The sequence below is a fragment of the Apium graveolens genome, unplaced genomic scaffold (assembly GCF_009905375.1).
Source record: "Apium graveolens cultivar Ventura unplaced genomic scaffold, ASM990537v1 ctg5677, whole genome shotgun sequence".
Taxonomy (NCBI): Eukaryota; Viridiplantae; Streptophyta; class Magnoliopsida; order Apiales; family Apiaceae; genus Apium; species Apium graveolens.
This window is the reverse complement of record NW_027419053.1, coordinates 88,575-101,740: the sequence shown is the minus strand read 5'-3', so window position 1 is coordinate 101,740 and position 13,166 is coordinate 88,575. Positions and strand designations below refer to the sequence as shown.

The 13,166-nt window shown below is 35.5% G+C and overlaps 1 protein-coding gene and 1 pseudogene across 1 annotated transcript; both read right to left on the bottom strand.

Annotated features, from left to right (window-relative positions):
• Positions 1-3,769: 3,769 nt before the first annotated feature.
• On the bottom strand, positions 3,770-7,536 carry LOC141702778 (ABC transporter G family member 1-like). Its single transcript, XM_074506390.1, has 8 exons — positions 6,910-7,536; positions 6,393-6,472; positions 5,834-6,298; positions 5,666-5,752; positions 5,434-5,562; positions 5,125-5,319; positions 4,907-4,993; positions 3,770-4,822 (listed from the first exon to the last, which is right to left on the bottom strand). Exons 1-8 carry the CDS (start codon positions 7,448-7,450, stop codon positions 4,082-4,084), a joined length of 2,325 nt encoding a protein of 774 aa, XP_074362491.1. The 5' UTR covers positions 7,451-7,536; the 3' UTR covers positions 3,770-4,081.
• A 730-nt stretch (positions 7,537-8,266) lies between these two features.
• Positions 8,267-12,253, bottom strand: LOC141702774 (ABC transporter G family member 1-like; annotated as a pseudogene).
• Between the last annotated feature and the right edge of the window lie 913 nt (positions 12,254-13,166).

The window sequence follows — 13,166 nt, the reverse complement described above, 5'->3', positions numbered from 1 at the left end:
AACCTCGTACGCGGTGCATTCTCCGGACGGCCAGGCAATACCCTCTCCCAAGCCCACAACATCAATAACATAACACACCCGTTCAGACTGCCTGAAGACTTATGCACAGCCTTCGACAAGCATCTATACAAGTAGCTCAGAACAGCAACCCCCCAAGCATAATCGATAATATGATCAGTTTCCTGTATAAGCTGTAGATATCGGGGGTGCACCACATCCCGAGATGAGGTAGGAAATAATATACCTCCAATCAGAAACAGAAGATATGCCCGGGTGTAAACTATAGGATCCTGCTGAAGAAACTCTGGACTCTGCTCCCCCTCTGGCCTAGAACCATATCTCGTGCGTAACTTGACCATACATATCAGCCCGCTCCTTCTCAGTCATCCTCAAATCCTCCCAGTTGGTCACCCAATACGGTTTCGGATTATCAAGCTCTGTATGGGTAACAGCACGACCAGTAATAGGCAGCCCCAAGATCATGTAAACATCCTCCAGTGTAATGGTCATCTCACCGAATGTGAAGTGAAATGAGTTAGTCTCTGGCCTCCACCTCTCCACCAGTGCAGTGATCAAGCGAATATCATTTTGCGGAACAACCAAGGGTTAACAAACACCCCGAAACCCCAGCCTGTAAGCAAATGTATCTGCTCCTCATCCAATACCCAGTTACCCATGTTAGCAGTCAACTGTCTAACATCGAGCGTCTCCCTCTCACCCCCATGCCATATAAGAGTACTAATGTGATCATCCTGCATGGTCAGCAGTGATCGATCCATAGGCCCGCATTCCATATTCATTTTATCTGCAATTTTCAAAACAAGAATTATTTCAGTTTGATATTATAATGCACAAATAAGGGCAGAATAACAAGCAACTAAACAAATAACTGCAAATAAACAAGTAATTAAACAAGGATAGATTATGAACAATTAATTAACAATTAAACAAGTAATTTGCAATTAAATAAGTGTAAACAAGGATATCTTAAAATATATCTTTATTTCAAATTCAAATTAATTATTCTAATCATATATAGTCATTTTCATTAGCCCCAATTAAACAAGTATTTAAACAAATATATATTTAAATACTAAGAAATATCCTTAATTGAAATTATTAATTCAAATTAACCTAATAATTATTCATAACTATTCCAAACCATTTATCATTAATTTTAAATATTAACATAATTATTCGAATGAAATTCACAACTCAAAATTAAACCTAAATTCATTTTTAACTAATTTATTTCAAATTAAAAAATTAAAATGACCTAATGCTTATTTCAAATTATTACTTTAAATTCAAATTAATTATTCTAATCATATTTAGTCATTCTAATTAGCCCAAATAAACAAGTATGCCTAACTCATATATTTAAATACTAAAAGCATGCCTAATCACCCATAATTATCCCAAATCATCTATCATTAATCCTAAATTTAATCTAATAATTCGAATTAATATGTATATAATTAACCTAATTATTCGAATGAAATTCACAACTCAAAATTAAACCTAAACTAATTTCTCAACTAGTTTATTTGAATTAAAAAATTAAAATGACCTAATTAATCCTAACCATAATTGTTATAAAATCCAAAATTCAACCTAAATTCGAATTAAATCACCACAAATAATGAAGAACATAAAATTCGAACTAAAAAGAATCAAATCAACATATAATTCGAACTAAAAAGCATAACATCAACATTTAATTCGAAATAATCCTAACCCTAATTGTTAAATAAACCTAAATTCGAATTAAATCACCAAAAAAATCAAGAACACAAAATTTGAACTAATAATCATATAGTCAACATATAATTCGAAACAAATTTAAAAAAAATTAAGTATACATCAGGCATACAATAACTCAATATCTTTTAGTTATTTTAACCTCCTAAAGGTACCACAAAAACAAAATCAGCTGAGCTAAACATAGGAATAATTTACAAAAACAATAAATCAGTATCTTCAAATCATTTAACCAACCAAACTATAGCACGACCAATTTAGACAAACCTACAAATAAAAATCAACTTGAAAATTTCTAATCATTTAGAAACCCAACAGTACCACAACAATGCAACCTATTCAGCTAACATATGAATCATATCATACGACCATTAACTTTATATCATCCAATCATTTTATCAACCTATCAGTTCCAGAACAGCAGCCCAATTGAGCTAAGTATAAAAATCATATAATACAAATAATAACTCGAAATCTTCTAATAATTTTAACAACCTGACAGTACCACAACAACGCAACTAATTAAGCTAAACATAAAAATCAAATCACACAAAAACTAATCAATATCTTCTAATCAGTTCTAATGTAACAACTTAACAGTACCACAACAGTGCAAATGACACAACTAGCTTTCAAATTTATATCACACAAACAATAACAGGTTAACATCATATCATTCAAACAACCTAATAGTACCAAAACAGCGCAACTAATTCATTTAGAAAAATGAATATCACACAAACAATACAAATACCATCCAATTATTTCAACAACCTAACAGTACCAACACCGCAACCACTTCAACTAAACATATGAATCCTATCACGCTAACAATATCCCGGTGTAACACAACAATCCAAACCAATTCAGCTAAACGAAACATATAACTCAATATCTTCTAATCATTCAAACAACCTAATAGCACCACAACACCGCAACCAATTCAACTAAAAACAGAACCATATCATGCTAACAATATCTTCGTATAACAACAAATAAAATCTCTTCAACAATACGAAACAATCGAAACCGATTCAGCTAAATTCAGCTAAACCTACGAAACACATAACATCTTCTAATCATTTCGAAACGCAACCAATTCAAACATAATTACACATTCAAATTACATCACGCAAACAAAATTAACAACCTAATTACACATAATTAACAACACAACGCCTTTTAATCAAACAAACAGCTCAAAACTCAAATCATTCAAATTAACAACAATAATAATTCAATTAAATAATTAAAATCGCAAATAAAATGAATAAATTATACAAAAATAATTAAAATTTTATCCAATTGATGAGAAATTACCGTGAAATGTGAGGAGATAGAATCAGCTATGATCGATAATCTTGATTAACAAGTCGCCTGGTAGGTAAAAATATGAATTGTATATTGATGTTTGTATGTATATGTGTGTGTATACGGTGTGTGTGTATACGGTGTGTGTGTATACGGTGAGAAAAACAAACCTCAGAAAATCGAGGAGGGAGAAGAATAATGAATCGCCTGAAAATAACCTTGAAATCGCCTGAAATCGGTGTGGTTGTGTGTGTTTTTAGTGTTTTAATCGAATGAAAACTGTTAACAGTCGCTGGTTGTGTTTATCAGTTAACGACTTCTGCAATGAATCATTGCGGAAGTATTAAGGGCAAAAGGGTCATTTCGATCTATCCGCAATGATTCATTGCGGAAGTGAGGAGCCCTTCCGCAATGAATCATTGCGGAAAGATGGGTTGGCTCCGAAATAGATCCCAACCAACCAGGGAAAGGGCACCCCATGTAGATATATATATATATATATATATATATATATATATATATATATATATATATATATATATATATATATAAATAAGAAGTAGTATGGCCTGAGTGCTCTGGTATGCTGTAATTGTTTGGAGTTTCTTCAGCTATAAATTTACTTGGTATTTAGCAAACAAAAAAAGAATGGAAGTTAGTGTCTTAATCTTTAGAAATTAGCACAGAAAAGCTTGGATATGAGCAATTTGTATTTAGAAAGCTTTCAATTGAAGTTTTACCCATAACAATCCAACAGTACATAACAATAACATCCTCGATTACTAAGAACGAGGAGGGAGGAATAATCGCAATCTAGCACCAGGCAACAACACTCAACCTTATTGAAACATTAATCAAGTGAAAGAAAATAAAAAACTTGCAAACAGATGATTGCAGTCTTAATAAGCACCAAAGTGGAAAGATCTCTCATTTGTAACCACTTAGGTGCAGATACTTTTTTCAATTTAAGTGACAGGAACACGTATCATAAAATGTTATTTGTTGTGATCTAGTCGGCATAGGTGAGATCAACTGTATAGCATCGACATTCAAATAGGGAAAAGGCCCGAACCCTGCGTACACTACATCCTAGTTCAACAGAAGGAGCTGTAGAAAAACCATCTTCTTTACGGGAAGAACTAAAGTAAGCTGCGATCATTGGCTTTAACTTCTCCGAGGCCTTTATAATTACAAAGAACATGAATCTGTATGCTACTACCATCCCCAACAAAATAACTAAATTTATCCACTTCGAGTACATTTCAACTTGCAGAATGTCTCTCAAGATCTCTTCACCAGAGATTGTGGGAGGGCCTCCAACTTTTGTATTAGGAAACGTCAGTCCCAAAAACTCATTCTTGTAAAATCCATGAAATGCATATTTGTGAAATGAAATGTAATATACTGGATATTTCCAAAAAGGCTTAGGGATATCTCTTGGTAATCTGAAAAACCCCCCATTCAACATCATTATTCCTTGAATTCCGGCACCTGTAATGATCCCCATGAGAAAATCTGGCACAATACTTGCGACAAGAATCATTAAGCTTTCAACCAAAAGCATGACCACAAAGAGTAGCAAGGAAAAGTACAAAAAGTGTTCGAATCCACTTTGTACTCCAACGAGGAAATAAGCAATTGCTCCTGGAACGACACCAATAAAACACAAATAAGGAGCGGAAGAAATGGTGTTCCCCACAATGAATGAAGCTACTCCGTAGTGTCCATTCAATCTTTCACGACCAAATATCTAGGAATGAAGACAGTGCAGGATCAGTAATTGTGATTTCAAAGTATTTTTCCTGAAATTAAAGTTATACAACTAATTACAAACCTTCATATCCTCCACAAATGAAGGGAATCCACCAATGGCCATAAAAGTCAAGAAACCAGCCACAAACGTGAGCATTGAAACTCTACCCTGTAAATTCATAAAATTACAAGGTTGATTACTCAACAACTAGTTTCAGCCAAGAGGCAGCATATGATACTTTACTTCTTTCTTTTATTTTAACATAGACCATTAAATGACAACAGGACTGTAAGACTTGCCTGAATTGAGCCATAGCTGTGGCCAATGTTATGAAACACGGTTCCTATTGCCACGCACAATCCAAGGTAAATAACAAATCGTAGCCAGTAATAACCAAGATCACGGAACATGTTGATAAAAGATCTTCTTGTTAGGACTTGACACTGAGTAATGAAACCAGCTTTACTATCCCTTTCCACTATTGTTTCTTGATGCTACACAGCAATACAAAGTAGCATTTTTGTTAATAAGTCTACAATATAAATACAAATTTAAGCCCGATATCAGACCCCTGAATCAAAAATTATGCAAGAAGCATAGCTGCATACCTTTTGGCATATCTCATAAACTTTGTTGACTGTTTGACGGCGAGTCTCAGATGAGAGATATGACTTGACAAGAATGTCAATGGCTTTTTTAGCAGTAACTACGCTTCCACGATGTCCATGATTGATATCCTATGAACATTAGGCACGAAAGGTAGCTTACATCTTAGAGAAAAAATATATGATGAATGCTAGAGGTAAGCAATCTAATATAACAAATGAAACTGCTACTTACAACATCAAAATCTTTATTGACAGTTCTTAGAAAGTGATCTGAAGGATTTCTCATAGTTGGACATGGGAAGCCACTGAATGCAAAAAACTGGAGATGAAGATAATTTTATCAAATCATCTGGCAGGAAATCATATTTAACGTATAGCATAAATTAAGTAAGTTATCTACCTCACTAGCTCGTGCAGTAGGACCAAAATAAATCTGCCTGCCAGATGATAGTAGACAGAGATTATTAAACAGCTCAAAGACTTCACCACTTGGTTGATGAATTGAAGCGATTACAGTTCTTTTATCATGTTGAGCAAGTTTAATTATACGGCTCATGACATGATAAGAAGCTGCACTGTCCAATCCACTTGTTGGCTCATCCATAAATAAAAGTTTTGGGTTTGTCAAGATCTCAATGCAGATACTAACTCTTCTTTTTTGGCCACCGCTGAGGCCTTTTACACTCCACCCGCCAATTCTTGTGTTCATAGCATCCTGTAATCCCATATCTTTTATTGTCATCTCTGCCCTTTCTCTCTTCTCTGCTCTTGACATAGAATCAGGGAGTTGGAGCTGAGCTGAATAGTAGACAGCTTCTATGACGGTTAGTGTAGTTATAAGTGTGTCATCTTGCGTCACATATGCCTATGAAATCACAAACTTGCATTACTTTCAAATTTATGATATCAAGTAGTACTTTGAGCAGAGACAGATCACTATGTAGTTCTAGTACTCTTACCGAAGTGCCAAAAGCCAGTGTCTGCTTGCGTCCATTGATAAGAATATCTCCTGTCTGTGCTGTGTTTGCCCGTAACCTTCCTGCAATTGTTATTCATTGTATTAGAATAACTTTAGACCTTCTCTTTAAGGTATTAATATCTATACTAAAACCAGATTATGTAAATAGCTTCAACAACCTCAATTTCCACATTTAGCAAACTGTAATTGTCAGTGAATGAGAAGTACACAGTAAATACACCATTTGACAATAAATAATTAAGTAGGTTTGTCCTGCCTGTCACTGACATGTTTTTCTTATTGAGAAATTGCGAAATGAGATTCACAAATCACTTGTGAGAGACATAATTAAATACTGTAGTATTTATGAAGAAACACATGTTTTATTTTGTCTTTGGCACGTTGAACGGAGCAAAGGTCAAGATATGCAATAAATTTGAAGTATTATAAGCACCAACTTTATAACTGAAAAATGTAAAATTTGAATGCAAGCAGAATGATTTTAGACGGTAAAGTACCTGCTAAAGTATCAAGAAGAATAGACTTGCCACAGCCAGAAGGACCCATGATGGCTAAACACTCACCGGGCTGCACATAGCCAGTGAGCCCATCTAATAGTGCGCGGCGACCTCCCTTTTTCGAAGGCACAGTCACCCATAACTCGCTCCAAGTTATATAAATTCCTACTTGATTAATGTCAACTCCTTTATGTTCCTCCACTTTGCGAGACCTTCTTCTGATATCTTCACTTCTTACAGATTTTACTGATATAACGTCATCACTTTTTCTGGATCTTGATCTCTTGCTACTGGAGCCATATAGTCGAGGCGATCGTGGAGGAGTGTTTGTTGAAGAGGCTGCATTATTGAATGGCACATCATCAGCTTCAATATCAGGAGCTATGTAAGTACTGTGAATGTTAACATTTTCATCTTCTTCTGGCGTCGGTGTTGGAGGTTCAGATTGATTACTTCTCTCCTTATTCATGAATTTCATGAGAATTGATCTTGTTGGACTCACTAGAGGACTCCATCTAGATACTTTATCTGGAGATTCCATATAACTACTAACTGCTAACTCTTTAAGCAGCAGTAGAGTTATAAGTAAAGAGACACTGGTGGAGTATTCCTTGGCTAATGAGCCAATATATATTGTAATCCTGTCACTATAAAGACCCTCAAATTTTAAGCCACTCGTTAAAATAAAATAATATATAATCCAGTTGAGACCTTCCTCTAATACTTTAAGTTTTAAGAAAACGGGCAACTTAACATGGTATTTGGTTGGCGGGAATCTCAAGTTCAACACTCTGCTACCCCCCGATATTCTCAATAAGGACACGTAAGAAAAATTTTAACACCACCTAATTTTCTCTACAATGTATCACCACCGTTGAGGACAATCAGATTAGGTATTCCTTGCAAATATAAAATTTTTAACATAGCACACATTGTAGTAATGATCCAAAGCAAATGCCAAACATGAAAAGTCATTAAAGTAATTGCCTTGAGTTATACAGGGTTTGAATCTAAGCCATGTTTAACATATGCATGTCAACAGAATATAAATTTTCGGAAAGTGTGAATTAGAGTGATGTGTAATGCAACTAACCATCAGTTATGATACTGGATTTTAGCTTTACAGATAAGACCTCTACTTTTGCATATATGTGTATTATATATGCTTAGTACACCATCTTTGAAAAAACTGAACACTGCTCACTTTCTTTTCCTCCGTGAGATCTTCTTCACTCCAAAAGCTGTGAGGCCAACTATCATTTGTTGGTGGGGCATAAGGATCGAAATGAGTTAATTTCAATTTTTGGAATATGTTTTAAACGGTCGTGATCCTCGGCTGTTTATCGATATACTGAGTTAATTTCAATTTTTGAAATTCATGTTTTACGAAATTGTCATCTCATTACCCAAAACAAGCTCCAGTTCAAATGATACAAGTAAAATACTTGAATTGTATTGACAGACTTCAAATTCCGGTAGTTATTATTGCATAACATCCTCATATACCTAAACCGAGCAGGTTGGGGAATTTACAAGGCAACACCACTTGACCATTTCTTTCGAAAAGCCAAGAAGAAGCAAACAGACACCAATGAAATAGAAGGTAGAATTATTTTCTTCTGGTCTAGTCAGCAAATGTTAAATCAACGGTATAACATCGACAATTAAAGAGGGAAAAGGCCCTAACTCTACGTACACTACATCCTAGTTCAACAGAAGGAACGGTAGAAAAATCATCAGCTTTCATTCGGGAAGAACTAATGTAAGCTGCAATCATTGGCTTTAACCTCTCTGAGGCCTTTATAATTCCAAAGAACATAACTCTGTATAGGACTACCATCCCCAACAAAATGGTTAAATTTACCCACTTGGAGTACCCCATTTCGACTTGCCAAATATTTCTCAAAATCTCCTCACCAGAGATTGTAGGAGGACCTCCGACTTTTTCATTGGGAAATGTCAATCCCAAAAACTCATTTTTGTAAAATCCCTGAAATGCATATTTGTGGAATGAGATGTAGTACATCGGATATTTCCATAAAGGCTTCGGGAGATCGTTTGGTAATCTGAAAAATCCCCCATTCAACATCATTATTCCTTGAAGCCCAGCACCAGTAATGATCCCCATGAGAAAATCTGGCACAACACTCGCCACCATCATCATTAGGCTTTCAACCAAAAGCACGGACACAAAGAGTAGCAAGCTAAAGTAGGCAAAATGTTCAAATCCGCTCTGCAGACCAACAAGGAAATAACCAATTGCTCCAGGGATGACACTAATAAAAAACAAGTATGGTGCGGAAGACAGTGTGCTCCCCACAACAAATGAAGCTACTCCATAGTGTCCATTCAATCTTTCACGACTGAAAACCTGGTAAGAATTTAGAAAACGGAAGATCAGCCTACAATCAGTATTTTAGTAATATTTATGTTTAAAGAACTTAGATGCAAACCTTCATATCCTCTACAAAAGAAGGGAATCCGCCAATGGCCATAAAAGTCAGGAACCCTGCCACAAACATGAGCATTGAACCTCTATCCTGAAAATTCAGAAAATAAAGTTTAATTACTGAACAAATTGTTTCAGCTAAGAGGTAGTGTCTGAAAGATCAATTATCTTGGAGATAAACAATAAAATGATGCCGGCTTTCTGAAATTTACCTGAATTGAGCCATAGGTTTTACCAATGTCATAAAATATGGTCCCTATGCACAAGCACAATGCAATGTATATTACAAATCGTAGCCAGTAATAACCAAGATCGCGGAACATGTTGATACAAGATCGTCTTGTTAGAACTTGACATTGAGTAATGAAGCCTGCCTGACTTTCCCTTTCCACTATTGTCTCTTGATGCTACAGAGCAATTTAATTTAACAATATTTAATTAATTTCGATCAGTAATTGGAAATCAAACCCTACATCTACAAATCTACAAGAAACAAATAAAATAAGAGCTCTTACTAAATGTGTTGTGTACCTTTTGGCATATCTCATAAACTTTGTTGACTGCTTGGCGACGCGTCTCAGATGAGAGATATGCCTTGACCAGAAGGTCAATGGCTTTTTTAGCAGTTACTACGCTTCCACCATGTCCTTGCATAATATCCTTAATAACATCAAGCACCAAATGTAGCTTAGTTCTGAGACTACGAATACTTCTTCAAAGAATATAAGAACTCTAGATATGTGATAAAATGGTAGAAGAAAACTGTCTAAACTAATAAATTTAATTTGTCACTTACAACATCAAAATCTTTATTGATGGTTCTCAGAAAGTGATCTGAAGGATTTCTCATAGGTGGACAAGCGAAACCACTAGATGCAAAAAACTGAAATAAAACATTAAATTATTTAAGTTTTCAGGACATAAGAGTTAGTCTATAGCATAACTGTACTAGTTAGTTACCTCTGTAGCTCGTGCAGTTGGACCAAAATAAATTTGTCTGCCGGATGCCGGATGACAGTAGGCAGAGATTATTAAACAGATCAAAGACTTCACCGCTTGGTTGATGAATAGAAGCAATCACAGTTCGTTTATCCTCTTGAGCAAGTTTAATTATACGGCTCATGACATGATAAGACGCTGCACTGTCTAATCCACTGGTTGGTTCATCCAGGAATAAAAGTTTTGGGCGTGTCAAGATTTCAATGCAAATACTAACTCTCCTCTTTTGGCCACCACTAAGGCCTTTCACACTCCACCCTCCGATTCTTGTATCTATAGCATCCTGCAATCCCATGTCTTTTATCGTCATCTCTGCCCTTTCTCTCTTCTCAGCTCTTGACATGTAGTCGGGAAGTTGCAGCTGAGCTGAGTAATAGACTGCTTCTCTGACAGTGAGTGTAGTCATAAGTGTATCATCTTGTGTCACATATGCCTAACAAGTCACAAAACTAGCATTATCTGGTTGTACTATATATTTCTGTATATGTCAAACAGTGCTTTGAGTAGATACAAATTGTAATGAAGATCTGTTATTCTCACCGAAGTGCCAAAAGCCAGCGTTTGTTTGCGCCCGTTGATCAGGATTTCTCCGGTTTGTGCTGTATTTGTGCCTAACCTTCCTGCAATTGTTATTCACTGTGTTAAACTTTTTAGCCCTTCTCTTTAAGGCAATTAAAACAGCAGATCAAAATATCTTCTAAAATAAAATATATACGCGTTTAATAGGGTAGATCCCCACATTTAGCATTTCATAATTTGTCAAGTTAGTGTTTATGTACACATTGCAACACACATAGACAACAATAAAGTAGGATTGTTGTCAGTAACATGTTTTTCTTGTTGCGAAATTGCAAAATTGGATCCGTAGATCAGTTGTGTGAGATATGCAAATTAGTACATGTGAAGTAAACATGTTTTTTTTCCTCGTGGCACGTTAAACAGGGGAAGTCAAGAAACAATAATCCATTTGTATTAAAATTAAAGAATGCTAAATATAATAAATGCATGTAGAATGAAGCTAATAGACAGTAAATTACCTGCTAAAGTATCAAGAAGAGTAGACTTGCCACAACCAGAAGGACCCATAATGGCTAAACACTCACTTGGTTGCACATAGCCAGTAAGCCCGTCCAAGATTGGGCGACGACCTCCTTTTTTTGTTGGCACAGTCACCCATAATTCGCTCCACGTTACATAAATTCCAACTTGATTGATATCTACTCCTCTATGTTCCTCCACTTTGGAAGGCCTTGATCTAACATCTTCACTTCTTACAGATATCGATCTTATGTCATCACTTTTTCTGGATCTCGATCTCTTGCTACCGGAGCCATAGAGTCTTGGTGCTCGTGGATCAAGTGGAGTATTACTTGAAGAAGCTACTTTGTTAAATGGCACATCATCAGCTTCAATATCAGGCGCGGTGTAGTCAGCGTGACTGTCATTGTTCTCTTCTTCTTCTGGCACTGGTGTGGGAGGTTCGGATTGATCAGTTCTCTCCTTGTTCATGAATTTCATGAGAATTGATCTTGTTGGGCTCACTAGAGGAGTCCACCTAGATACTTTGTCCGGAGAATCCATATACTAACTGGTTTCTCTTTGAGCAGCAGTAATGTTGTATGCTGAGAAAGACACTAATGGAGTATCACTTAATTAGGTTGATAAACCAATGTATACTTGGACTATAAATAGCTTAAGATCCTAACTAAGCCTCTAAGGTGGTGGACATGGGCAATGTTCTCAATGTAAGTACCACAGTTTACATACAAACAATATAATTAGTTTTTTCTTGATTATTTGATCCGAACCAGACAACGGTACAATCCTGATCGTAGATGTAGCTGGCATTTTAGTGATTCCTAAATAATTCAACTTGTATAAATACTATAATACTGATTCTTAGATTTATCACATTTAGTTCATCTACTGTTGTTTACTTATAATGTTATCAGAGCTTCGACAATACGAAAATCTGGTACCTTCGATATTCTGAATTAGAGAAATACATTTGGCTACATATATGACAGCTAAATTAGACAACATATATTTGGATAATTTCAAGTTGCAGTTGAAGAGTGGTTGAAGAATAAAGAGGTATTATTGGCAATTCATAATACGGAGGCAAATGTATCAATCATGTTACATAGCTAATAGCCTTGAGCCATAAAGTGGAAGGATTGCAAGTAAATGGTATGAATCTTAGGCATGTTTTACATATGCAAGAGTCGATGGAATAAAAACTAATTTTAAAATGTCAAGTAGAGTTCTGTGCAACTAATAATAATCAATCTTAACCGTCAGATTGTGATAATAATTACTTTATTTTCGCATGCATTCATATGCTTAGTACACCATCTTTGAAAAATTAGTGATCACTTGTTTTCACCACTTGTTTTGCCTTGGGGAGATTCCTTTGAGTCCTAAATTGAGGGTATTACTATTTTAGAGGGAATCAAAGTTAAGAATTTAGCGGTATTTGGACGGAGGTTGAGAATCGGAATGAGAATTGGGAATGGAATGTAGGTAAATAGAAATGGAGGAGGTTTTGGGATTTAATAAGAATCCATAACATATACTAAAATTACTAATCCAAACACTAATACTAATGCATGGATTGAGGTTTTGATACATAGGAGTCCGAGAGGTGTATAGTTGGATTAAAAGACATGCATGGTCTGAACTCTAAAGTTAATATCGAGACTGACATGACAGCCCTGGTTCTTGTTCAGAGAAGTTGGCATCAGATTACGGGGAAATTGTAGGGGACTGCTGAGCTCTGCTTGCTGAAATGGCGGGTTTGGATTTTGGA

Excerpts from the sequence above, each read along its gene's own strand:
- LOC141702778 (XM_074506390.1), bottom strand. The coding sequence starts at position 7,450 with ATGGAATCTCCAGATAAAGTATCTAGATGGAGTCCTCTAGTGAGTCCA. Across the intron at positions 5,320-5,433 it reads TTTATGAGATATGCCAAAAG|CATCAAGAAACAATAGTGGA; the intron begins GTATGCAGCTAT and ends ATTGCTGTGTAG. Across the intron at positions 4,994-5,124 it reads ACAGCTATGGCTCAATTCAG|GGTAGAGTTTCAATGCTCAC; the intron begins GCAAGTCTTACA and ends ATGAATTTACAG.